We start from the raw sequence: 27,714 nt of genomic DNA, 5'->3' as shown, positions 1-27,714 counted from the left end.
GAGGCCCAGTCAGCCCCTCTTGCACAGGAACAGCAGGAGGTCCATTCAGCCAAATCGAGCCTGTTACACAGGAACAGACGGCCCATTCAGCCCCTCGTTCTGGTTACACAGGAACAGGAGGAGGCCCATTCAGCCCCTCGAGCCTGTTACACAGGAACAGGAGGAGGCTCATTCAACACCTCGAGCCTGTTACACAGGAACAGGAGGAGTCCCATTCAGCCCCTCGAGCCTGTTGCACTGGAACAGGAGGAGGCCCATTCAGCCCCTCGAGCCTGTTGCACTGGAACAGGAGGAGACCCATTCAGCCCCTAGAACCTGTTACACAGGAACAGGAGGTGGCCCATTCAGCCCCTCGAGCCTGTTACACAGGAACAGGAGGAGGCCCAGTCAGCCCCTCTTGCACAGGAACAGCAGGAGGCCCATGCAGCCCCTCGAGCCTGTTACACAGGAAGAGGAGGAGGCCCATTCAGCACCTCGGGCCTGTTACACAGGAACAGGAGGAGGCCCATTTAGCCACTCGAGGCTGTTGCACAGGAACAGGAGGAGGTCCATTCAGCCCCTCGAGGCTGTTGCACCTGAACAGCAGGAGGTCCATTCAGCCCCTCGAGCCTGTTACATAGGAACAGGAGGAAACCATTCTGCCCCTCGAGTCTGTTACACAGAAATAGGAGGAGGCCCATTCAGCACCTCGAGCCTGTTAGACAATAACAGGAGGAGGCCCATTAAGCCCCTCAAGCCTGTTACACATGTACAGGAGGCCCATTCATCCCCTCGAGCTTGTTACACAGGAATAGGAGGAGACCCATTCTGACCCTTGGGCCCGTTTCACAGGAACAGCAGTCGACACATTGTGAGCCTTGAGCCTGTTACACAGGAACAGCAGCAGGCCCATTCAGCCCCTCGAGCCTGTTACACAGGAACAGGAGGAGGCCCAATCAGCTCCTCGAGTCTGTTACACAGGAAGAGGAGGAGGCCCATTCAGCACCTCGGGCCTGTTACACAGGAACAGGAGCAGGCCCATTTAGACACTCGAGGCTGTTACACAGGATCAGGAGGAGGCCCATTCAGCCCCTCGAGCCGGTTACACAGGAACAGGAGGTGACACATTCAGCCCCTTGGGCCTGTTACACAAGAACAGAAGGACGCCCATTCAGCCCCCTTGATCATGTTCACAGGAACATGAGGAGGCCCATTCAGCTCCTCGGGCCTATTACACAGGAACTGGAGTTCACCCAATCTGCCCCTCAAGCCTGTTACACAGGAACAGCAGGAAGCCCATTCAGCCCATCGATCCTGTTACATCGGAACAGGAGGAAACCATTCAGCCCCTCGAGTCTGTTACACAGAAATAGGAGGAGGCCCATACAGCACCTCGAGCCTGTTAGACAAGAACAGGAGGAAGCCCATTCAGCCACTCGAGACTGTTACACAGGAACAGGAGGAGGTCCATTAAGCCCCTCGAGCCTGTTTCACAGGAACAGGAGGAAGCCCATTAAGCCCCTCGATCCTGTTACACAGGAACAGAAGGAGGCCCATTCAGCCCCTCGAGCCTGTTACACAGCAACAGGAGGAGATCCATTCAGCCCCTCGAGCCTGTTACACAGGAACAGGAGGAGGCCCATTCAGCCCCTCGAACATGTTACATAGGACCAGCAGGAGGCATAATCAGATCCTTGAGCCTGTTACACAGGAACATGAGGAGGCCCATTCAGCCCCTGGAGCCTGTTGCACTGGAACAGGAGGAGGCCCATTCAGCCCCTCAAGCCTGTTGCACAGGAACAGGAGGCCTATTCAGCCCCTCGTTCTGGGTACACCGGAACAGGAGGAGACCCATTCAGCCCCTCGAGCCTGTTAGACAGGAACAGGAGGAGGCCCATTCAGCCCCTCGAGCCTGTTACACAGGAACAGGAGGAGGTCCATTCAGCCAAATCGAGCCTGTTGCACAGGAACAGGAGGAGACCCATTCAGCCTCTCGAGCCTGTTACACAGGAACAGGAGGAAGTCCATTCAACCCCTCGAGCTTGTTGAACAGGAACAGGAGGATTCCCATTCAGCCCCTCGAGCCTGTTACACGGGAACTGGAGTTGGCCCATTTATCCACTCGAGCCTGTTAGACAGGAACTGTAGTTGGCGCATTCAGCCCCTCAAGCCTGTTACACAAGGAACAGCAGGAGGCCCATTCAGACCCTCGATCCTGTTACACAGGACTAGGAGGAGGCCCATTCAGCACCTCAAGCCTGTTACACAAAAACAGGAGCAGACCCATCCAGCCCCTCGAGCATGTTACACAGGAACAGGAGGAGGCCCATTCAGCCCCTCGATCCTGTTAGACAGGAACTGTAGATGGCCCATTCAGCCCCTCAAGCCTGTTACATAGGAACAGGAGGAGGCCCATTCAGCACCTCGAGCCTGTTGCACAAAAACAGGAGGAGGCCCATTCAGCCCCTCGAGCCTGTTACACAAGAACAGGATGAGGCCCAAACAGCCCCTCGAGCCCATTACACAGGAACAGCAGGAGTGCCATTCAGCCCCACGAGGCTACTACACAGGAAGAGGAGGAGGCCCATTCAGCACCTCGGTCCTGTTACACAGGAACAGGATGAGGTTCATTCAGCGCCTTGAGCCAATTACACAGGAACAGGAGGAGATCCATTCACCCCTTTGAGCCTGTTACACAGGAACAGGAGGAGAACAAATCCAGCCCCTCGAGCCTGTTACACATGAACAGGAGGAGACCCATCCAATCCCTCGAGCCTGTGGCACAGGAACAGGAGGAGCCCCATTCAGCCAAATCGAGCCTGTTGCACAGGAACAAGAGGAGATCCATTCAGCCCCTCGAGCCTGTTACACGGGAACTGGAGATGGCCCATTTATCCACTCGAGCCTGTTACACAGGAACAGGAGGAGGCCCATTCAGCACCTCGAGCCTGTTACACAGGAACAGGAGGAGGCCCATTCAGGCCCTCGAGCCTGTTACACAGGAACTGCAGGAGGTCCATTCAGTCCCTCGAGCCTGTTATACAGGAACAGCAGGAGACATATTCAGAACCTTGAGTCTGATACACAGGAACAGGAGGAGGCCCATTCAGCCCCTCGAGCCTGTTACACAGGAACAGGAGGAGGCCCATTCAGCCCCTCGAGCCTGTTCACAGGAACAGCAGGAGACATATTCAGACCCTTGAGTCTGATACACAGGAACAGCAGGGTGTCCATTCAGCCCCTCGATCCTGTTACATAGGTACAGGAGGAACCCATTCAGCCCCTCGAGGCTGTTGCACAGGAATTGGAAGAGGCCCATTCAGCACCTCGAGCCTGTTGCACAAGAACAGGAGGCGGCCCATTCAGCCCCTCGAGCCTGTTAGACAGGAACAGGAGGAGGCCCATTCAGCCCCTCGAGCCTGTTACACAGGAACAGGAGGAGGTCCATTCAGCCAAATCGAGCCTGTTGCACAGGAACAGGAGTGGACCCATTCAGACTCTCGAGCCTGTTACACAGGAACAGGAGGAAGTCCATTCAGCCCCTCGAGCCTGTTGCACAGGAACAGGAGGATTCCCATTCAGCCCCTCGAGCCTGTTACACGGGAACTGGAGTTGGCCCATTTATCCACTCGAGCCTGTTGCACAGGAACAGGAGGAGGCCAATTCATTCACTGAATCTTATTCCAAAGGAACAGGAGGTAGCCCCAACCAGCCCCGCGAGCATCTTGCACAGCTACAGGAGGAGGCCCATTCAGCCCCTCGAGCATGTTGCATAGGAACAGGAGAACGCCCATTCAGCCCCTCGAGCCTGTTACACAGGAACAGGAGGAGGCCCATTCAGCCCCTTGAGCCTGTTACACAGGAACTGCAGGAGGTCCATTCAGCCAGATCGAGCCTGTTACACAGGAACAGCAGGAGACATATTCAGATGCTTGAGCCTGTTACACAGGAACAGGAGCAGACCCATCCAGCCCCCCGAGCCTGTTACACAGGAACAAGAGGATGCCCATTCAGCCCCTCGATCCTGTTAGACGGAAACTGTAGTTGGCGCATTCAGTCCCTCGAGCCTGTTACACAGGAACAGCAGGAGACCCATCAGACCCTCGAGCCTGTTACACAGGAGCAGGAGGAGGCCCATTCAGACCCTTGAGCCTGATACACAGGAACAGGAGGAGGCCCATTCAGCCCTTCGAGTCTGTTACACAGAAACAGCAGGAGACATATTCAGACCCATGAGCCTGATACACAGGAACAGGAGGAGGCCCATTCAGCCCCTCGAGCCTGTTGCACAGGAACAGCAGGAGGTCCATTCAGCCAAATCGAGCCTGTTACACAGGAACAGGAGGTCCATTCAGCCCCTCGAGTCTGTTACACGGGAACAGTAGGAGGCCCATTCAGCCCCTCGAGCCTGTTTCACAGGAACAGGAGGAGGTCCATTCAGCCCCTTGAGCCTATTACACAGGAACAGGAGGAGACCCAATCAGCCGCTCGAGTTGTTACACAGGACCAGGAGGAGGTCCATTCAGCCAGTTGAGCCTGTTACAGAGGAACAGGAGGAGGCCCATTCAGCCAATCGAGCCTGTTAGACAGGAACAGGAGGAGGTCCATCCAGCCTCTTGAGCCTATTACACAGGAACAGGAGGAGGCCCATTCAGCCCCTCGAGCCGGTTACACAGCAACAGGAGGTGACCCATTCAGCCCCTCGGGCCTGTTGCACAGGAACTGGAGGAGACCCAGTCGGCCCCTCGAGCCTGCTACACAGGAACAGGAGGAGGCCCATTCAACACCTCCAGCCTGTTGCACTGGAACAGCAGGAGGTCCATTCAGCCCCTGGAGCCTGTTACACAGGAACAGGAGGAGGCCCATTCAGCCCCTCGAGCCGGTTGCACAGGAACTGGAGGAGGCCCATTCAGGCAAATTGAGCCTGTTGCACAGGAACAGGAGGAGAACCATTCAGCCACTCGAGCCGGTTACACAGCAACAGGAGCAGGCCCATTCATTCACTGAAGCCTATTCCAAAGGAACAGGAGGAAGCTCCATTCAGCCCCTCGAGCCTATTACACAGGAACAGGAGGAGGTCCATTCAGCCCCTCGAGCCGGTTACACAGGAACAGGAGGTGACCCATTCTGTTCCTCGGGCCTGGTACACAGGAAAAGAAGGAGGTCCATTCAGCCCCTTCGAGCATGTTCACAGGAACATGAGAAGGCCCATTCAGCCCCTCGAGCCTGTTTCACAGGAACAGGAGGAGGTGCATTCAGCCATATCGAGCCTGTTGCACAGGAACAGGAGGAGACCCATTCAACCCCTCAAGCCTGTTACACAGGAACAGGTGGAGTGGAATTCAGCCTCTCGAGGCTACTGCACAGGAAGAGAAGGAGGCCCATTCAGCACCTCGGCCTGTCACACTGGAACAGGAGGAGGCCCATTCAGGCACTCGAGCCTGTTATACAGGAACAGGAGGAGGCCCATTCAGCCCCTCGAGCCTATTACACAGGAACAGGAGGAGGCCCATTCAGCCCCTCGGGCCTGTTACACAGGAACAGGAGGAGGCCCATTCAGCCACTCGAGCCTGTTACACAGGAACTAGAGGAGGTCCATTCAGCCCCTCGAGCCGATTACACAGGAACAGGAGGAGGCCCATTCAGACCCTCGAGCCGGTTGCACAGGTACAGTAGGTGAACCATTCAGCCCCTCGGGCCTGTTACACAGGAACAGGAGGTGGCCCATTTAGCCCCCTCGAGCATGTTCACAGGACCATGAGGCGGCCCATTCAGCCCCTCGGGCCTATTACACAGGAACAGGAGGAGGCCCATTCAGCCCCTCGAGCCTGTTACACAGGAACAGGAGGAGGCCCAATCAGCCGGTTGAGCCTGTTACAGAGCAACAGGAGGAGACCCATTCAGCCCCTCGAGCTTGTTACACAGGTACAGGAGGAGGACCATTCAGCCCCTCGAGCCTGTTGCACAGGAACAGGAGGAGGCCCATTCAGCCCCTCGAGCCTGTTACACAGGAACAGGAGGAGGCCCATTCAGCCCCTCGAGCATGTTACATAGGAACAGGAGAACCCCCATTCAGCCTCGAGCGCCTGTTACACTGGAACAGGTGGAGACCCATTCAGCCCCGAGAATCTGTTACACAGGAACAGGAGGATGCCCATTTAGCCCCTCGAGCCTGTTACACAGGAACAGGAGGAGGCCCATTCAGCCTCTCGAGCCTGTTACACAGGAACAGGAGGAGGTCTATTCAGCCCCTCGAGCCTGTTACATGGTAATAGGAGGAGGCCCATTTTGCCCCTCGAGCATGTTACATAGGAACAGGAGAACGCCCATTCAGCCCCTCGAGCTTGTTACACACGAACAGGAGGAGGTCCCTTCAGCCAAATCGAGCCTGTTGCACAGGAACATGAGGAGACCCATTCAGCCCCTCGGGCCTGTTACACAGGAACAGGAGGAGGTCCATTCAGCCCCTCGAGCCTGTTACACAGGAACAGGAGGAGGCCCATTCATCCCCTCGAGCCTGTTGCACAGGAACAGCAGGAGGTCCATTCAGCCAAATCGAGCCTGTTACACAGGAAGAGGTGGCCCATTCAGCCCCTCGAGCCCGTTTCACAGGAACAGCAGGAGACACATTGAGACCCTAGAGCCTGTTACACAGGAACAGGAGGAGGGCCATTCAGCCCCTCAAGCCTGTTACACAGGAACGGGAGGTGTGCCATTCAGCCCCTTGTGGCTACTACACAGGAAGAGGAGGGGGCCCATTCAGCCCCTCGAGCCGGTTACACAGGAACAGGAGGTGACACATTCAGCCCCTCGGGCCTGTTACACAGGAAAAGGAGGAGGCCCATTCAGCCCCTCGAGCCTGTTACACAGGAGCAGGAGGAGGCCCAATCAGCCCCTCAGGCATGTTACATAGGAACAGGACAACGCCCATTCAGCCCCTAGAGCCTGTTACACAGGAACAGGAGGAGGTCCCTTCAGCCCCTCGAGCCTGTTGCTCAGGAATAGGAGGAGGTCCATTCATCCCCTCGAGCCTGTTGCACAGGAACAGCAGGAGGTCCATTCAGCCAAATCAAGCCTGTTACACAGGAACAGGCAGCCCATTAAGCCCCTCGTTCTGGTTGCACAGGAACAGGAGGAGACCCATTCTGACCTTCGAGCCCGTTTCACAGGAACAGCAGGAGACACATTGAGACACTTGAGCCTGTTACAATGGAACAGGAGGAGGCCCTTTCAGCCCCTCGAGCCAGTTACACAGGAACAGGAGGTGTGCCATTCAGCCCCTTGAGGCTACTACACAGGAAGAGGAGGAGGCCCATTCAGCCCCTCGAGCCTGTTACATAGGAACAGGAGGAGGCCCATTCAGCCCCTCGAGCCGGTTACACAGGAACAGGAGGTGACACATTCAGTCCCTTGGGCCTGTTACACAGGAACTGGAGGTCGCCCATTCTGCCCCTCAAGCCTGTTACACAGGAACAGCAGGAGGTCCATTCAGCCCATCGATCCGGTTACACAGGAACAGCAGGAGGTCCATTCAGCCCATCGATCCTGTTACACAGGAACAGGAGGAAACCATTCAGCCCCTCGAGCCTGTTACACAGGAACAGGAGGAGGCCCATTCAGCCCCTCGAGCCTGTTACATGGTAACAGGAGGAGGCCCATTCAGCCCCTCGAGCCTGTTACACGGGAACTGGAGATGGCCCATTTATCCACTCGAGCCTGTTGCACAGGAACAGGAGGAGGCCAATTCATTCACTAAATCTTATTCCAAAGGAACAGGAGGTCGCCCCATTCAGCCCCGCGAGCATCTTGCACAGCAACAGAAGGAGGCCCATTCAGCCCCTCGCGCATGTTGCATAGGAACAGGAGAACGCCCATTCAGCCCCTCGAGCCTGTTACACAGGAACAGGAGGAGGCCCATTCAGCCCCTTGAGCCTGTTACACAGATACTGCAGGAGGTCCATTCAGCCCCTCGAGCCTGTTACACAGGAACAGCAGGAGACATATTCAGACCCTTGAGCCTGTTACACAGGAACAGGAGCAGACCCATCCAACCCCTCGAGCCTGTTACACAGGAACAAGAGGATGCCCATTCAGCCCCTCGATTCTGTTAGACGGAAACTGTAGTTGGCGCATTCAGCCCCTCGAGCCTGTAACACAGGAACAGCAGGAGGCCCATTTAGACCCTCGAGCCTGTTACACAGGAACAGGAGGAGATCCATTCAGACCCTCGATCCTGTTACATAGGAACAGGAGGAGGCCCATTCAGCACCTCAAGGCTGTTACACAGGAATAGGAGGAGGCCCATTCAGCACCTCGAGCCTGTTACACAGGAACAGGATGAGGTTCATTCAGCGCCTTGAGCCAGTTACACAGGAAGAGGAGGAGATCCATTCACCCCTTTGAGCCTGTTACACAGGAACAGGAGGAGAACAAATCCAGCCCCTCGAGCCTGTTACACATGAACAGGAGGAGACCCATCCAATCCCTCGAGCCTGTGGCACAGGAACAGGAGGAGCCTCATTCAGCCAAATCGAGCCTGTTGCACAGGAACAAGAGGAGACCCATTCAGCCCCTCGAGCCTGTTACACGGGAACTGGAGATGGCCCATTTATCCACTCGAGCCTGTTACACAGGAACAGGAGGAGGCCCATTCAGCACCTCGAGCCTGTTACACAGGAACAGGAGGAGGCCCATTCAGGCCCTCGAGCCTGTTACACAGGAACTGCAGGAGGTCCATTCAGTCCCTCGAGCCTGTTATACAGGAACAGCAGGAGACATATTCAGAACCTTGAGTCTGATACACAGGAACAGGAGGAGGCCCATTCAGCCCCTCGAGCCTGTTACACAGGAACAGGAGGAGGCCCATTCAGCCCCTCGAGCCTGTTACACAGGAACAGCAGGAGACATATTCAGACCCTTGAGCCTGATACACAGGAACTGGAGGTGGCCCATTCAGCCCCTCAAACCTTTTACACAGGAACAGCAGGGTGTCCATTCAGCCCCTCGATCCTGTTACATAGGAACAGGAGGAACCCATTCAGCCACTCGAGGCTGTTACACAGGAATAGGAGGAGGCCCATTCAGCACCTCGAGCCTGTTACACAAGAACAGGAGGAGGCCCATTCAGCCCCTCGGGCCTGTTACACAGGAACAGGAGGAGGCCCATTCAGCCCCTCGAGCCTGTTACACAAGACCAGGATGAGGCCCATTCAGCCCCTCGAGCCCATTACACAGGAACAGCAGGAGTGCCATTCAGCCCCACGAGGCTACTACACAGGAAGAGGAGGAGGCCCATTCAGCACCTCGGTCCTGTTACACAGGAACAGGATGAGGTTCATTCAGCGCCTTGAGCCGGTTACACAGGAACAGGAGGAGACCCATTCACCTCTTTGAGCCTGTTACACAGGAACAGGAGGAGAACAAATCCAGCTCCTTGTGCCTGTTACACAGGAACAGGAGGAGGTCCAATCAGCCCCTCGAGCCTGTTACACAGGACCAGGAGGAGGCCCATTCAGCTGGTTGAGCCTGTTACAGAGGAACAGGAGAGGACACATTCAGCCCCTCGAGCCTGTTACACATGAACAGGAGGAGACCCATCCAATCCCTCGAGCCTGTTACACAGGAACAGGAGGAGAGCCATTCAGCCCCTCGGGCCTGTTACACAGGAACAGGAGGAGGCCCATTCAGCCCCTCGAGCCGGTTACACAGGTACAGGAGGTGACACATTCAGCCCCTTGGGCCTGTTACACAAGAACAGGAGGACGCCCATTCAGCCCCCTCGATCATGTTCACAGGAACATGAGGAGGCCCATTCAGCTCCTCGGGCCTATTACACAGGAACTGGAGTTCGCCCATTCTGCCCCTCAAGCCTGTTACACAGGAACAGCAGGATGTCCATTCAGCCCATCGATCCTGTTACATAGGAAGAGGAGGAAACCATTCAGCCCCTCGAGTCTGTTACACAGAAGTAGGAGGAGGCACATTCAGCACCTCGCGCCTGTAAGACAAGAACAGGAGGAGGCCCATTAAGCCCCTCAGGCCTGTTACACAGGAACTGGAGGAAGCCCATTCAGCCACTCGAGACTGTTACACAGGAACAGGAGGAGGTCCATTAAGCCCCTTGAGTCTATGACACAGGATCAGGAGGAGGCCCATTCAGCCCCTCGCGCCTGTTACACAGCAACAGGAGGAGACCCATTCAGCCCCTCGAACATGTTACATAGGACCAGCAGGAGACATAATCAGATCCTTGAGCCTGTTACACAGGAACATGAGGAGGCCCAATCAGCCCCTCGAGCCTGTTACACTGGAACAGGAGGAGACCCATTCAGCCCCTCGAGCCTGTTACACAGGAACAGGAGGAGGCCCATTCAGCCCCTCGAGCCTGTTACACAGGAACAGGAGGAGGTCCATTCAGCCAAATCGAGCCTGTTGCACAGGAACAGGAGGAGACCCATTCAGACTCTCGAGCCTGTTACACAGGAACAGGAGGAAGTCCATTCAGCCCCTCGAGCCTGTTGCACAGGAACAGGAGGATTCCTATTCAGCCCCTCGGGCCTGTTACACGGGAACTGGAGTTGGCCCATTTATCCACTCGAGCCTGTTACACAGGAACAGGAGGAGGCCAATTCATTTACTGAAGCCTATTCCAAAGGAACAGGAGGTAGCCCCATTCAGCCCCGCGAGCATCTTGCACAGCAACAGGAGGAGGCCCATTCAGCCCCTCGAGCCTGTTCCACAGGAACAGGAGGAGGTCCATTCAGCCCCTGGAGCCTGTTGCACTGGAACAGGAGGAGGCCCATTCAGCCCCTGGAGCCTGTTGAACTGGAACAGGAGGAGCCCCATTCAGCCCCTCGAGCCTGTTACACTCTACAGGAGGAGCCCCATTCAGCTGTTCGAGCTTGTAAGAAACAGGAGGTGGTGCATTCAGCCCCTCGAGCCTGTTACATGGTAAGCGGACGAGACCCATTCAGCCCCTCGAGCCTGTTACACAGGAAGATTAGGAGGCCCATTCAGCACCCCGAGTCTGTGACATAGGAACAGGAGGTGCCCATTCAGCCCCTCGAGCCTGTTACACAGGAACAGGATGAGGCCCAATCAGCCCCTCGAGCCTGTTACACAGCAACAGGAGGAGTCCCATTCAGCCCCTCGAGGCTGCTACACAGGAACAGGAGGAGGCCCATTCAGCCCCTCGAGCCTGTTACACAGGAACAGGAGGAGTGCCATTCAGCCCCTCGAGCCTGTTACACAGGAACAGGAGGAGGCCCATTCAGCACCTCGAGCCTGTTACACAGGAACAGGAGGAGGCCCATTCAGCCCCTCGAGCCTGTTACACAGGGACAGGAGGAGTGCCATTCAGCCCCTCGAGCCTGTTACACAGGAACAGGAGGAGGCCCATTCAGCCCCTCGAGCCTGTTACACAGGAACAGGAGGAGGCCCATTCAGCCCCTCGAGCCTGTTACACAGGAACAGGAGGAGTGCCATTCAGCCCCTCGATCCAGTTCCGCCATTCAGCCAGATCACGGCTTTAGTTGTACCATAACTCCATGGTTCCCCTCAGTGACCCTCAGTGCCCTTTGCCCAGCAACAAACCTTCGCGGCACTGAGAGGACCAGGATGAGGAAAAGAGGCTCACCTTTGTCCTGACAGGGCTGTGAGGTTGACGGCGAAGTGTCGGAGCCGATGGTGTTGGTGACTCTGCAGAAGTAGCTGCCCAAGTGAGGGTCTCCGGCCAACCTGAGTGTCTTGTTCTGTGCGCTGAGCGTGGTGTTCTTGCCCCTCTCCACCCGGAACCAGGTGTACCTGTGAGGCTCTGGTCTGCTGTCAGTGCGGCAAGACAAGGAAACGTTGCCCCCGTCCTGAGGCGTGCTCCCGGATCGGCTGACGACGACGCTAGTGTTCCTGGGAGGGTCTGTATTCAGGCGAGAAATGAGGGCATATGTTGGGTCTTTCTGCCATATTTACCGTGTGCACGTCGAAGTGACTATCAAAGAATGTCTGACAGCTCGAGCTTGCATGTGTGGCAAGTCAATAGCAAGGCAGATTGCATGTTGTCCTTTCTTGCATGGGGGGTGGAGTCTGAAACTAGGGAAGACATCAGGACATCAGAAATAGGAGCAGGAGTCGGCCATTCAGCCCCTCAAGCCTGCTCCGCCATTCAATATCATGGCTGATCCGATCATGGACTCAGCTCCACTTCCCCGCCCGCTCCCCATAACCCTTCACTCCCTTCGCTCAAAAATCTGTCTTTCTCCCTCCGCCTTAAATATATTCAATGACCCGGCCTCCACAGCTCTCTGGGGCAGAGAATTCCAAAATACACGACCATCTGAGAGACAAAATTCCTCCTCATCTCCGTTTCAAATGGGCGGCCCATTATTCTGAAACTATGCCCCCCCCAGTTCTAGATTCCCCCACGAGGGGGAAACATCCTCTCCGCAGCTACCCTGTCCAGCCCCCCTCAGAATCTTATATGCTTCAATAAGATCACCTATCATTCTTCTAAACTCCAATGAGTAGAGGCCCAACCTGCTCAACCTTTCTTCATAAGACAACCCCCTCATCTCCGGAATCAACCGAGTGAACCTTCTCTGAACTGCCGCCAATGCAAATATAGTCTTCCTTATATATGGAGACCAAAACTGCACGCAGTACTCCAGGTATGGCCTCACCAATACCCTGTACAGTTATAGCAGGACTTCCCTGCTTTTATACTCCATCCTCCTTGCAATAAAGGCCAACATTCCATTGGCCTTCCTGATTAATTGATGTACCTGAATGCCAACATTCCAGTGGGAGTACGCTTTCCGACAGTGCGGCGCTCCCTCAGTACTGCCCCTCCGACAGTGTGGCGCTCTCTCAGTACTGCCCCTCCGACAGTGCAGCGCTCCCTCAGTACTGCCCCTCCGACAGTGTGGCGCTCTCTCAGTACTGCCCCTCCGACAGTGCGGTGTTCCCTCAGTACTGCCCCTCCGACAGTGTGACGCTCCCTCAGTACCGTACCTCCGACAGTGCGGCACTCCCTCAGTACCGTACATCCGACAGTGCAGTGTTCCCTCAGTACTGCCCCTCCGACAGTGTGGCACTCCCTCAGTACAGCCCCTCCGACAGTGTGGCACTCCCTCAGTACCGCCCCTCCGACAGTGCGGCACTCCCTCAGTACTGCCCCTCCGACAGAGCAGTGCGAAACTCCCTCAGTACTGCCCCTCCGACAGCGCAGTGCGACACTCCCTCAGTACTGCCCCTCCGCCAGCGCAGTGCTGCGTTCCCTCAGTACTGCCCCCCCGACAGAGCAGTGCGACACTCCCTCAGTACCGCCCCTCCGACAGTGCGGCGCTCCCTCAGTACTGCCCCTCCGATAGTGCAGTGTGACACTCCCTCAGTACTGCCACTCCGACAGTGCGGCGCTCCCTAAGTACTGCCCCTCCGATAGTGCAGTGCGACACTCCCTCAGTACTGCCCCTCCGACAGCGCAGTGCAGCGCTCCCTCAGTACTGCCCCTCTGACAGTGCTGCGCTCCCTCAGTACTGCCCCTCCGACAGAGCAGTGCAGCGCTCCCTCAGTCACGCCTTTCCGACAGTGTGGTGACAGACACATAGTGGACGGAGTGACTTCACGAGGCGAACTTCCTAGGCCGCGCACTTTACGGGCGATTGTTTGGTTCACACACTCACAGTTGACCGATAACGTCACTCCAGCCTGGGTTGTCCTGTTGAGGTCGGGGTAGTAGACTTGGCACCGGACACTTCTACCGTCATCCGCGTAGGATGGCACAAATTTCATCACTGCAGAATACTGCCCATATTCACTTGGCGTCAGCGCCTGGGAAAAGTTTGCACTCGGATCAGTCCAGTTGATGATGGGAGGCCGCGTAAAACAACTAAAACGGGCTTTGCAGTTGACTTGGGCGGGAATCCCCTCCACCATCTTCTTGGGAACGGGCACAACCACTTTGTCCGGCCGGTCTAGAACAAATGAACCAGCGACGATCAGAGAAATAAAAGACATCATTATACCCTTGTGGACAAAAGTAGAAAATGACCGACAGAGTAACTACAGACCAGGCAGCCGGAAACACTTTTGTGTAAAACTTTTTAGCCAGTACGTAGCAAATCGAACAAAGGAGGGCCTGGTTCTGGACTTGGTTGAAGGGAATGAAGCTGGGCAGGTGGAAGGGGTATCAGTGGGAGAGCATTTTGGTGCAAGTGATCATATTTCAGTTAGATTCAGGGGAGTTGTGGAAAAGCACAAAGACAGACCAGGAATATGAATCCCCCGGTGTGTGTCAGTATTTACAGGGGGGTCCCCGGGGGTGTGTCAGTATTTACAGGGGGTCCCCGGGAGTGTGTCAGTATTACAAGGGGTCCCCGGGAGTGTGTGTCAGTATTTACAGGGGGTCCCCGGGTGTGTGTCAGTATTTACAGGGTGTCCCCGGGAGTGTGTCAGTATTTACAGGGGTCCCCAGGAGTGTATCAGTATTTACAGGGGGTCCCCGGGAGTGTATTAGTATTTGCCGGGGGTTCCCGGGAGTGTGTGTCAGTATTTACAGGGGGTCCCTGGGAGTATGTGTCAGCATTTACAGGGGGTTAGATGAAGTCCTTACTACTCGGGGGATCAAGGGTTATGGCGAGAAAGCAGGAAGGGGGTACTGAAGTTTCATGTTCAGCCATGAACTCATTGAATGGCGGTGCAGGCTAGAAGGGCTGAATGGCCTGCTCCTGCACCTATTTTCTATGTTTCTATGTTTCTATGTTTCTATGTCATACCGGGAGTGTGCATCAGTATTTAGAGGGGGTCCCAAGGGAATGTGTCGGTATTTACAGGGGGTCCCTGGGAGTGTGTGTCTGTCTTGACAGGGGGTCCCTGCGAGTGTGTGTCAGTATTTACATAGAAACATAGAAACATCGAAAATAGGTGCAGGAGTAGGCCATTCGGCCCTTCGAGCCTGCACCGCCATTCAATGAGTTCATGGTTGAACATGCAACTTCAGTACCCCATTCCTGCTTTCTTGCCATACCCCTTGATTCCCCTAGTAGTAAGGACTACATCTAACTCCTTTTTGAATATATTTAGCGAATTGGCCTCAACAACTTTCTGTGATAGAGAATTCCACAGGTTCACCACTCTCTGGATGAAGAAGTTTCTCCTCATCTCGGTCCTAAATGGCTTACCCCTTATCCTTCAACTGTGACCCCTGGTTCTGGACTTCCCCAACATTAGGAACATTCTTCCTGCATCTAACCTGTCTAAACCCATCAGAATTTTAAACGTTTCTATGAGATCCCCTCTCATTCTTCTGAACTCCAGTGAATACCAGCCCAGTTGATCCAGTCTTCCTTGATATGTCAGTCCCGCCATCACGGAAATCAGTCTGATGAACCTTCGCTGCACTCCCTCAATAGCAAGAATGTCCTTCCTCAAGTTAGGAGAACAAAACTGTACACAATACTCCAGGTGTGGCCTCACCAAGGCCCTGTACAACTGTAGCAACACCTCCCTGCTCCTATACTCAAATCCTCTCGCTATGAAGGCCAACATGCCATTTGCTTTCTTAACCGCCTGCTGTACCTGCATGCCAACCTTCAATGACTGATGTACCATGACACCCAGGTCTCGTTGCGCCTCCCCTTTTCCTAATCTGTCAACATTCAGATAATAATCTGTCTCTCTGTTTTTAGCACCAAAGTGGATAACCTCACATTTATCCACATTATACTTCATCTGCCATGCATTTGTCCACTCACCTAACCTATCCAAGTCACTCTGCAGCCTCATAGCATCCTCCTCGCAGCTCACACTGCCACCCAACTTAGTGTCATCCGCAAATTTGGAGAAACTACATTTAATCCCCTCGTCTAAATCATTAATGTACAGTGTAAACAGCTGGGGCCCCAGCACAGAACCTTGCGGTACCACACTAGTCACTGCCTGCCATTCTGAAAAGTAACCATTTACTCCTACTCTTTGCTTCCTGTCTGGCAACCAGTTCTCAATCCATGTCAGCACACTACCCCCAATCCCATGTGCTTTAACTTTGCACATTAATCTCTTGTGTGGGACCTTGTCGAAAGCCTTCTGAAAGTCCAAATACACCACATCAACTGGTTCTCCCTTGTCCACTCTACTGGAAATATCCTCAAAAAATTCCAGAAGATTTGTCAAGCATGATTTCCCTTTCACAAATCCATGCTGACTTGGACCTATCATGTCACCTCTTTCCAAATGCGCTGCTATGATATCCTTAATAATTGATTCCATCATTTTACCCACTACCAATGTCAGGCTGACCGGTCAATAATTCCCTGTTTTCTCTCTTCCTCCTTTTTTAAAAAGTGGGGTTACATTGGCTACCCTCCACTCCATAAGAACAGATCCAGAGTCTCTGGAATGTTGGAAAATGACTGTCAATGCATCCGCTATTTCCAAGGCCACCTCCTTTCGTACTCTGGGATGCAGACCATCAGGCCCTGGGGATTTATCGGCCTTCAATCCCATCAATTTCCCCAACACAATTTCCCGACTAATAAGGACTTCCTAAGTTCCTCCTTCTTAAGAGACCCTCTGACCCCTTTTATATCCGGAAGGTTGTTTGTGTCCTCCTTAGTGAATACCGAACCAAAGTATTTGTTCAATTGGTCTGCCATTTCTTTGTTCCCCATTATGATTTCCCCTGATTCTGACTGCAGGTGATCTACGTTTGTCTTTACTAACCTTTTTCTCTTTAGATATCTATAGAAGCTTTATTGTTCCCTGCAAGTTTCCTCTCATACTCTTTCTTCCCTGCCCTAATCAAACCCTTTGTCCTCCTCTGCTGAATTCTAAATTTCTCCCAGTCCCCGGGTTCGCTGCTATTTCTGGCCAATTTGTATGTCACTTTCTCGGCTGTAATACTATCCCTGATTTCCCTTGATAGCCACGGTTGAGCCACATTCCACTTTTTATTTTTACGCCAGACAGGGATGTACAATTGATGTAGTTCATCCATGCAGTCTCTAAATGTCTGCCATTGCCCATCCACTGTCAACCCCTTAAGTATCATTCGCCAATCTGTCCTAGCCAATTCAAGCCTCATACCTTCAAAGTTACCCTTCTTTAAGTTCTGGACCATGGTCTCTGAATTAACTGTTTCATTCTCCAACCTAATGTAGAATTCCACCATATTATGGTCACTCTTCCCCAAGGGGCCTCGCACAACGAGATTGCTAATTAATCCTCTCTCATTACACAACACCCAGTCTATGATGGCCTCCCACCTAATTCGTTCCTCAACATATTCATCGAGAAAAGAATCCCTTATGCACTCCAGGAAATCCTCCTCCACCGTATTGCTTCCAGTTTGGTTAGCCCAAACTATGTGCATATTAAAGTCACCCATGATGACTGCTGCACGTTTATTGCATGCACCCCTAATTTCCTGTTTGCTGCCCTCCCCAACATCACTGCTACTATTTGGAGGTCTGTACACAACTCCCACTAACGTTTTTACAGGGGGTCCCTGGGAGTGTGTGTCAGTATTTACAGTGGTTCCAGGGGAGTGTGTCAGTATTTACAGGGGGTCCCCGGGGAATGTGTCAGTATTTACAGGCGGTCCCTGGCAGTTTGTGTCAGTATTTACAGTGGTTCCAGGGGAGTGTGTCAGTATTTGCAGGGGGTCCCCGGGAGTGAGTCACTATTTACAGGGGGTCCCCAGGATGTGTATCATTATTTACAGGGGGTCCCCAGGGAGTGTGTCAATATTTACAGGGGATCCCGGGGAGTGTGTCAGTATTGACAGTGGAAGACACATAAAGCATGCCAAAAATTGCTGGTCACGGGAATGTGGGAAGGGGGGACCTTGAGAAAATCACTATCACTAGGGAGGTAGTGCTGGACAGTCTAATGGGACTCAAGGTAGACAAGTCCCCTGGTCCTGGTGAAATGCTCTCAAGGTATTAAAAGAGATGGCGGAGGTTATAGCAGATGCATTCATTATAATCTACCAAAATTCTCCGGACTCTGGGGAGGTACCAGCGGATTGGAAAGCAGCTAATGTAACGCCTCTGTTTAAAAAAGGGGGCAGACAAAATGCAGGTAACTAGAAGCCGGTTAGTTTAACATCTGTCGTGAGGAAAATGCTTGAAGCTATCATTAAGGAAGAAATAGTGAGACATCTCGATAGGAATAGTGCAATCAAGCAGACGCAACATGGATTCATGAAGGGGAAATCATGTTTAACTAATTTACTGGAATTCTTTGAGGATATAACTAGCATGGTGGATAGAGATGTACCGATGGATGTGGTGTATTTGGATTTCCAAAAGGCATTCGATAAGGTGCCACACAAAAGGTTACTGCAGAAGATAAAGGTACGCAGAGTCAGAGGAAATGTATTAGCATGGATCGAAAATTGGCTGGCTAACAGAAAGCAGAGAGGCGGGATAAATGGGTCCTTTTCGAGTTGGCAATCGGTGGTTAGTGGTGTGCCATAGGGATCGGTGCTGGGACCACAACTGTTTACAATATACATAGATGACCTGGAAGAGGGGACAGAGTGCAGTGCAACAAAATTTGCAGATGACACATAGATTAGTGGGAAAGCGGGTTGTGTAGATGACACAGAGAGGCTGCAAAGAGATTTAGATAGGTTAAGCGAATGGGCAGATGGAATACAATGTCGGAAAATGTGAGGTCATCCACCTTGGGAAAAAAACAGTAAAAGGGAATATTTTTTGAATGGGGAGAAATTACAACATGCTGTGGTGCAGAGGGACCTGGGGGTCCTTGTGCATGAATCCCAAAAAGTTAGTTTGCAGGTGCAGCAGGTAATCAGGAAGGCGATTGGAAAGTTGGCCTTCATTGCGAGAGGGATGGAGTACAAAAGCAGGGAGGTCCTGCTGCAACTGTATCGGGTATTGGTGAGGCCGCACCTGGAGTACTGCGTGCAGTTTTGGTCACCTTACTTAAGGAAGGATATACTGGCTTTGGAGGGGGTACAGAGACGATTTGCTAGGCTGATTCCGGAGATGAGGGGGTTACCTTATGATGATAGTTTGAGTAGACTGGGTCTTTACTTGTTGGAGTTCAGAAGGATGAGGGGTGATCTTATAGAAACATTTAAAATAATGAAAGGGATAGACAAGATAGAGGCGGAGAGATTGTTTCCACTGGTCGGGGAGACTAGAACTCGGGGGCACAGCCTCAAAATACAGGGGAGCCAATTTAAAACCCAGTTGAGAAGGAATTTCTTCTCCCAGAGGGTTGTGAATCTGTGGAATTCTCTGCCCAGGGAAGCAGTTGAGGCTAGCTCATTGAATGTATTCTAATCACAGATAGATAGATTTTTAACCAATAAGGGAATTAAGGGTTACGGGGAGCGGGCGGGTAAGTGGAGCTGAATCCACGGCCACATCAGCCATGATCTTGTTGAATGGCGGAGCAGGCTCGAGGGGCTAGATGTCCTACTTCTCTTCCTAATTCTTATGTTCTTATGTTTACAGGGGGTCCCGGGGAATGTGTCAGTATTTACAGGGGGTTCCCGGGAGTGTGTCAGTATTTACAGGGGGTCCCGGGGAGTGTGTGTCAGTATTTACAGGAGGTCCACGGGAATGTGTCAGTATTTACAGGAGGTCCCCAGAGGTGTGTGTTAGCATTTACAGGGGCTCCAGTGGACTGTGTGTCAGTATTTACATGGGGTCCCTGGGGAGTGTGTCAGTATTTACAGGGGGTACCCGGGAGTGTGTGTCAGTATTTACAGTGGGGTCCCCCAGAGAGTGTCAGTATTTAGAGGGGGTCACCGGGAGTGTGTCAGTATTTACAGGGGGTCCCCGAGAAGTGTGTCAATATTTACAGGGGGTTCCCGGGAGTGTGTCAGTATTTACAGGGGTCCCGGGGAATGTGTGTCAGTATTTACAGGAGGTCCCCGGGAGTGTGTCAGTATTTACAGGAGATCCCCAGGGGTGTGTGTCAGCATTTACAGGAGGTTCCCGGGAAGTGTGTCAATATTTACAGGATGTCCCTGGAAGTGTGTGTCAATATTTACAGGGGGTCCCCGGCAGAGTATCAGTATTTACAGGTGGTCCCCGGGAAGTGTGTCAATATTTACAGGGTGTCCCTGGGAGTATGTGTCAGTATTTACAGGGGGTCCCCGGCAGAGTGTCAGTATTTACAGGGGGTCTCCAGGGAGTGTGTCAGTATATACAGGGGGCCCCCGGGAGTGTGTCAATATTTACAGGGGGTCCCCGGGAGTTTGTCTCAATATTTCTCGGCGGTCTCCCGGGTGCCTGTTCAAGTGGCCGGTGCGATTTCACTGCTACGCCTCCAGACATCTCCCACCTGTGCTCACCCGAAACGTTGACGCGGACCTTCGAGTTCCTGTACGTGTAAGTGCTCTTTGGCTCCGCCGTCACCTCCACCCTGAACAGGTAGTCGTCCTGATCGCTGGCGGAGATGTTCTTGATCTCCAGGGTGCAGTTACCCCACTCCATGAGGAAATAGGTGCGTCCGCAAAAGTCCTCCCTCACCGTGCCGGTTTTGGTCGAGTGGAAGATTACATTGTGAGCTGAATCGTGTCCCTTGTACCAAATCTTGGCCATCCTGCTCGAGTTGAGGTTTTGGGGACAGTGGAAGGCACAGGGAATCACCACGCACGACCCACGAACCGCTGATATCTCCTGAGGCACTTCAAGTGACCACTCACCAGACACCGCTGCGGAACAAACAAACAACAACAGCCGCAGCGACAATGTGCATTCAAGTAGCGCCTTCCACGTCCCAAGGCAACGTCTCGACAGGACGATTCACCGAGCTCCGGCGGCCGCAAAGCGCCTCGCCTGCCAGCGAGAAGGATTTGGCTGTTGCAATGCAGGCAAATGGGAGGGAGAGGGAGTGAACGAGAGCAAGGAGAGAAAGAGGGAGGGAGCGAACGAGAGAGGGTGGCAGAGCACGAAAGAGAAACAGTGAGGGAGGTGGAGAGAAGGGGGAGGCTGGCACTCCAGTGCAGTGCTGAGTGTTGCACTGTCAGAGGTGCCGTCTTGCGGATGAGACATTAAACCGAGGCCCCGTCTGCCCTCTCGGCTTGACATAAACCTGGATCCACTGGGCTTGTATTCACTGGAGTTCAGAAGAATGAGAGGGGATCTCATAGAAACGTTTAAAATTCTGATGAATTTAGACAGGTTAGATTCAGGAAGAATGCTCCCGATGTTGGAGAAGTCCAGAACCAGGGGTCACAGTCGAAGGATAAGGGGTAAGCCATTTAGGACCGAGATGAGGAGAAACTTCTTCACCCAGAGAGTGGTGAACCTGTGGAATTCTCTACCACAGAAAGTAGTTGAGGCCAATTCACTAAATATATTCAAAAAGGACTTAGATGTAGTCCTTACTACTCGGGGGATCAAGGGGTATGGCGAGAAAGCAGGAATGGGGTACTGAAGTTGCATGTTCAGCCATGAACTCATTGAATGGCGGTGCAGGCTCGAAGGACCGAATGGCCTACTCCTGCACCTATTTTCTATGTTTCTATGTTTCTATGGAACAGGCGGAGACAGGGAGAATTGGAGAGAGAGAGTTTGTGGCAGAGAAGGAAAAAGAAACAGTGAGAGAGGTGGAGAGAAAGAGGGAATATGCAGAGAGAGAGGGGGAATTGGAGAGAGAGAGAGTCACACACACAGACAGAGAGAAGGAAAGACAGGGTGCGATGGAGTGACAGAAAGAGAAAGGGTGGTGGAGATGGAGAGGGAAACGGGGCGAGGCAGAGTGTGAGGTAGGGACGGAGGGGAAGAGAAAGAGAGAGACAGAGTGAGAGAAAAAATGAAAAAGAGGGAGCAACAGAGAGAGAGGCAAAGAGGGAGAGGCAGAAAAAGAGGGAAGGACATACATGGATGTAGATAAAGAGACAGAGAAAATAACAACAAAACCTTGTATTTATATAGCACCTTTAACGTCGTGAAACGTCCCAAGCCACTTCACAGGAGTGTTACGAGATAAAAATTTGACACCGAACCAGGTGACCAAAAGCTTTCTCAAAGAGGCTACTTTAAGGAGCGTCTTGAAGTGGGAACGAGCGATGATATATTCCTTACGATATCTCGAACGCACAAATACACAAGATGGTGCTGCAGGAACTTGGCATGTGACCTTGACACATGATCCTTCAGTGTGTACATCAGGAGTTGCAGAGCCACAGCAGGCCAATAGGGGCAGCAGTACTCCACTAGGGGGAGCGATATAATTCAGAGAAGAGCGAGGCAGCGAGGTTTAGGGAGGGAGTTCCAGAGCTTGGGGCCGCGTGTAACAAAACGCACGGCCACCGATGGTGGAGTGATTACAATCAGGGTTGCTCAAGAGGGCAGAATTTGAAGAGCGCAGATATCTCGGAGGTTGTGGGGCTGGAGGAGATTTCAGAGACAAGGCGACGAGAGGGCCATGGAAGGGTTTGAAAATAAGCATGAGAATTAACTATCATCATCAAACATGGCACTGTGAAACGGAAAAGGGGAAGTGGCTTCAGTGCTGGCTCAGTGGTTGCAGCACCCTGTCCGGCCTCTGTGTCAGAAGGTCGTGGTTCAAGCCTCATCACCTCAGACTGATACTCCCCCAATGCAGTACTGAGGGAGTGCCACACTATCGGAGGAGCAGTACTGAGGGAGCGCCGTACTGCGCTGTCGGAGGGTCAGTACTGAGGGAGCGCCGCACTGTCGGAGGGTCAGTACTGAGGGAGTGCCGCACTGTCGGAGGGTCAGTACTGAGGGAGTGCCGCACTGTCGGAGGGGCAGTACTGAGGGAGCGCCGCACTGTCGGAGGGTCAGTACTGAGGGAGCGCCGCACTGTCGGAGGGTCAGTACTGAGGGAGTGCCGCACTGTCGGAGGGGAGTATTGAGGGAGGGGTGCACTGTCGGAGGGGCAGTACTGAGGGAGCGCCGCACTGTCGGAGGGGCAGTACTGAGGGAGCGCTGCACTGTCGGAGGGGCAGTACTGAGGGAGCGCCGCATTGTCGGATGGGCAGTACTGAAGGAGAGGTGCACTGTCAGAGGGGCAGTACTGAGGGAGCACCGCACTGTCGGAGGGTCAGTAACGAGGGAGCGCCGTACTATTGGAGGGGCAGTACTGAGGGAGCACCACACTGTCGGAGGGACAGTACTGAGGGTTGCCGCACTGTCGGAGGGGCAGTACTGAGGGAGCGCCGCACTGTCGAAGGGGCAGTACTGAGGGAGCGCCGCACTGTTGGAGGGGCAGTACTGAGGGAGCGCCGAAGTATCAAAGGGGCAGTACTGAGGGAGCGCCGTACTGTTGGAGGGGCAGTACAGAGGGAGAGCCGCACTGTCGGAGGGGCAGTACTGAGGGAGCGCCGAAGTATCAAAGGGGCAATACTGAGGGAGCGCCGCACTGTCGGAGGGGCAGTTCTGAGCGAACGCCTCACTGACGGAGGTGCAGTCTTTCAGATGACATTTTAAACGGAGGCCCAATCTGTCCGCTCAAGTGAACGTAAAAGATCCCAGGACCAATAATTCACAGAAGAGCAGGGAGTTCTCCCCGGTGTCGTGGGGCTAATATTTAACCATCAACCCACATCACTAACAATACATGATCTGGTCATTGCTTTGTGTGGGAGCTTGCTGTGTGCAAATTTGCTGCCGCGTATCTTACATTACAACAGTGAGTACACTCTAAAAATGTGCAGGCACGGCCGCCAATGGTGGAGCGATGGAATTTGGGGGGATGCTCAAGAGGCCAGAATTGGAGGAGCGCAGAGAACTGGTAGGGCTGCGGTGCTGGAGGAGGTTACAGAGATAGGGAGGGGTGTAGGACTGGAGGAGGTTACAGAGATAGCGAGGGGTGTAGGGGCGGGAGGAGGTTACAGAGATAGGGAGGGGTGTAGGGGCTGGAGGAGGTTACAGAGATAGGGAGGGGTGTCGGGCTGGAGGCGGTTACAGAGATAGGGAGAGGTGTAGGGCTGGAGGAGGTTACAGAGATAGGGAGGGGTGTAGGGGCTGGAGGAGGTTACAGAGATAGGAGAGGGTTTAGGGGCTGGAGGGAGATACAAAGAGAGGGAGGTGTGTAGGGGATGGAGGAGTCTACAGAGATAGGGAGGTGTGTAGCAGCTTGAGGTTGTTACAGAGAGAGAGAGGGGTGTAGGGGCTGGAGGAGGTTAGAGAGATAGGGATGGGGTAGGGGCTGGAGGAGGTTACAGAGATAGAGAGGGGTGCAGGGCTGGAGGAGTTTACAGAGATAGAGAGGTGTGTAGATGCTTGAGGAAGTTATAGAGATAGGGAGGGGTGTAGGGCTGGAGGAATTTACAGAGATAGTGAGGGCGGTAGGGGCAGGAGAATGTTACAGAGGTTGGGAGGGGTGCAGCTTCTGGTGCAGGTCACAGAGATGGGGAGGGTTGTAGGGGCTGCAGGCAGTTACAGAGCTAGGGAGAGGTGTAGGTGCTGGAGGAGTTTACAGAGATAGTGAGGGGTATAGGGGCTGGAGGAGGTTACAGAGATAGGGAGGAGTGCAGGGGCATGAGGTCCTTACAGAGATAGGGAGGGGTGTAGGGGTTGGATGAGGTTACAGAGATAAGAAGGGCTGTAGGGCCAGAGAAGGTTGCAGAGATAGGGAGGAGTGTAGGGCATGAGGTCCTTACAGAGATAGGGAGGGGTGTAGGGCCTGGAGGAGATTACAGAGATAGGGAGGGGTGTAGGGGCTGGAGGATGTTACTGAGATAGGAAGGGGTATAGGGGCTGGAGGAGTTTACAGAGTTAGGGAGGGGTGTAGGGGCAGGAGGAGGTTACAGAGGTAGGGAGGAGTGTAGGGGTTGGAGGAGTTTACAGGGATAGGGAGGGGTGTAGGGGCTGGAGGAGGTTACAGAGATAGGGAGGGGTGTAGGGGCTGGAGGAGGTTACAGAGATAGGGAGGGGGTGTACGGCTGGAGGAGGGTACAGAGATAGGGAGGGGTGTAGGGGCTGGAGGAGGTTACAGAGATAGGGAGGGGTGTAGGGGCTGGAGGAGGTTACAGAGATAAGGAGGGGTCTAGGGGCTGGAGGAGGTTACAGAGATAGGGAAGGGTGTAGGGGCTGGAGGAGGTTACAGAGATAGGGAGGGGTGTAGGGGCTGGAGGAGGTTACAGAGATAGGGAGGGGGTGTACGGCTGGAGGAGGTTACAGAGATAGGAGAGTTTTAGGGGCAGGAGGTGTTACAGAGATAGGGAGGTGTGTAGGGGCTAGAGGAGGTTACAGGGATTGTGAGGGGGATTGGAGGGATATGAAAAGAAGGATGAGAAATTGAAAATCGAGGTGTTGCCCGACGGGAAGCTAATGTAGTTCAGCGAGCACAGAATGTGATGGGTTAGCGTGACTCAGTGCGAATTAGGACATGGGGCAGCCGAGTTTTGCATCACCTAAAGTTAAAAATCCCGGATCTCTTGGCACCAGTGAAATAAAATAATGCGATCAGAGAGTCCATTACCTTGCAGCAGTGTGCAAACTATAAATGTCCCAATATAATCCATCGAACGTTTAAATCAGATCTAGACAAGATAAAAGAGAACAGATAGATAACATGTATGTTCCAACATGGTTCAATGGGCATCTCTGTCATCCCGTGAGTCCGAAGGTCGTGGGTCCGACTTGAGCCCGATAATCCAGGCTGATACTCCACTGCAGTACTGAGGGAGCACCTCACTTTCGGAGAGACAGTACTGAGGGAGCGCCTCACTTTCGGAGAGACAGTACTGAGGGAGCGCCGCACTGTCGGAGGGGCAGTACTGAGGGAGCGCCTCGCTGTCGGAGGGGCAGTACTGAGCGAGCGCTGCACAGTCGGAGGGCAGTACTGAGGGAGCGCCTCACTGTCGGAGGGTCAGTACTGAGGGAGCGCCTCACTGTCAGAGAGGCAGTACTGAGGGAGCGCCTCACTGTCCGAGGGGCAGTACTGAGGGAGCGCCTCACTGTCGGAGAGGCAGTACTGAGGGAGCGCTGCACTGTCGGAGGGACAGTACTGAGGGAGCACTGAACTGTCTGAGGGGCGGTACCAAAGGAGCGCTGCACTGGCTGAGGGGCACTAATGAGGGAGCGCCGCAATGTCGGAGGGGTGGTACTGAGGGAGCGCCACACTGTCGGAGGGGCAGTACTGAGGAAGCACCGCCCTGTCGGAGGGGCAGTACTGAGGGAGCAGCGCGCTGTCGGAGGGGCAGTACTGAGGGAGCGCCGCACTGTCAGCGGGTAGTACTGAGTGAGCACCACACTGTCGGAGGGGCAGTACTGAGTGAGCACCACACTGTCGGAGGGGCAGTACTGAGGGAGCACCATACTGTCGGAGGGGCAGTACTGAGGGAGCGCCGCATTATCGGAGGGGCAGTACTGAGGGAGCGCCGCACTGTCGGAGGGTCGGTACTGAGGGAGCGCCGCACTGTCGGAGGGGCAGTACTGAGGTAGCGCCGCACTATAGGAGGGGCAGTACTGAGGGAGTGCCTCACTTTCGGAGAGAAAGTACTGAGGGAGCGCCGCACTGTCGGAGGTGCAGTACTGAGGGAGCGCCTCACTGTCATAGGGGCAGTACTGAGGGAGCTCTGCACAGTCGGAGGGCAGTACTGAGGGAGCGCCTCACTGTCGGAGGGTCAGTACTGAGGGAGCGCCTCACTTTCGGAGAGGCAGTACTGAGGGAGCGCTTCACTGTCCGAGGGGCAGTACTGAGGGAGCGCCTCACTGTGGGAGAGGCAGTACTGAGGGAGCGCTGCACTGTTGGAGGGATAGTACTGAGGGGGCACTGAACTGTCTGAGGGGCGGTACTGAAGGAGCGCTGCACTGGCTGAGGGGCACTAATGAGGGAGCGCCGCAATGTCAGAGGGGCGGTACTGAGGGAGCACCGCACTGTCGGAGGGGCAGTACTGAGGGAGCGCCGCATTATCGGAGGGGCAGTAATGAGGTAGCGCCGCACGGTCGGAGGGGCAGTACTGAGGGAGCGCCACACTGTCGGAGGGGCAGTACTGAGGTAGCGCCACACTATCGGAAGGGCAGTGCTGAGGGAGCGCCGCACTGTCGGAGGAGCAGTGCTGAGGGAGCGCCGCACTGTTGGAGGGGCGTTCTTCTTTTGCTACGTTCCCGAAGTGTTCTCAATTTAAATTTGCTTCCTACCAGCTTGAAGCTGCTTCACGGCTGCGAAGAGTCCAGCTGGCTTTTTGTTCTTGTGTGTGTCTCTCTGACTATGCAGGACATTTACTTGAGCAGTGCTGGGAGGTGTTTCGGTCAGCTGCAGGCTCCTCGTTGTGGTATGACATTTCCTCCCTTCGGAGCATTTGAGTCCATAATTAGAAGTGTGTCTCTCGCATCATTTCCTGTTAACTCACTCCTCTGCATTTTTCAGCGACTTGCAAACTGCAGAAGGAGGCCATTCGGCCCATCGAGCCTGTAACAGATCCCACATCCAATCTGTGGCAGAATAGCAAGAAAGGTTTAGCAGCTCTGAAAGCGGATAAATCCCCCTGGCCCGGATGAAGTGTATCCCAGGCTTTTAAGAGAAGCAAGAGCAGAAATAGTAGAGGCTCTGGCCATCATTTTCCAATCCTCTCTGGCGACAGGTGTGGTGCCAGAGGAGTGGAGGAGTATGAATGCTGTACCTTTGTTTAAAAAGGGAGAAAGCGATAGACCGAGTAATTATAGGCCAGTCAGCTTAACCTCGGTGGTGGGGAAATTATTAGAATAAATTCTGAGGGACAGGATAAATCTTCATTTAGAAAGACATGGATTTGTTGAAGGAAGATCGTGTCTGACTAACTTGATT

The 27,714-nt window shown here is 53.8% G+C and overlaps 1 protein-coding gene across 2 annotated transcripts in view; it reads right to left on the bottom strand.

Annotated features, from left to right (window-relative positions):
• LOC139240445 (sialic acid-binding Ig-like lectin 13) overlaps positions 1 to 27,167 on the bottom strand; it is a 61,127-nt gene extending 33,960 nt beyond the window's left edge. For both annotated transcript variants that reach the window (XM_070868972.1, XM_070868973.1), the window contains exons 1-5: positions 27,069 to 27,167; positions 25,405 to 25,465; positions 20,300 to 20,662; positions 13,653 to 13,943; positions 11,615 to 11,890 (exon numbers count right to left, since the gene is read on the bottom strand). In XM_070868972.1, coding sequence (XP_070725073.1) covers positions 11,615 to 11,890; positions 13,653 to 13,943; positions 20,300 to 20,662; positions 25,405 to 25,447 — 973 coding nt within the window. In that variant the 5' untranslated portion in view covers positions 25,448 to 25,465; positions 27,069 to 27,167. The remainder of the gene's footprint in view (positions 1 to 11,614; positions 11,891 to 13,652; positions 13,944 to 20,299; positions 20,663 to 25,404; positions 25,466 to 27,068) is intronic.
• Positions 27,168 to 27,714: the final 547 nt, after the last annotated feature.

This window comes from Pristiophorus japonicus, chromosome 31, assembly GCF_044704955.1.
Source record: "Pristiophorus japonicus isolate sPriJap1 chromosome 31, sPriJap1.hap1, whole genome shotgun sequence".
In the NCBI taxonomy this organism is placed as follows: Eukaryota; Metazoa; Chordata; class Chondrichthyes; family Pristiophoridae; genus Pristiophorus; species Pristiophorus japonicus.
The sequence above is the reverse complement of the archived record's forward strand: the minus strand, read 5'-3'. Positions and strand labels throughout refer to the sequence as shown.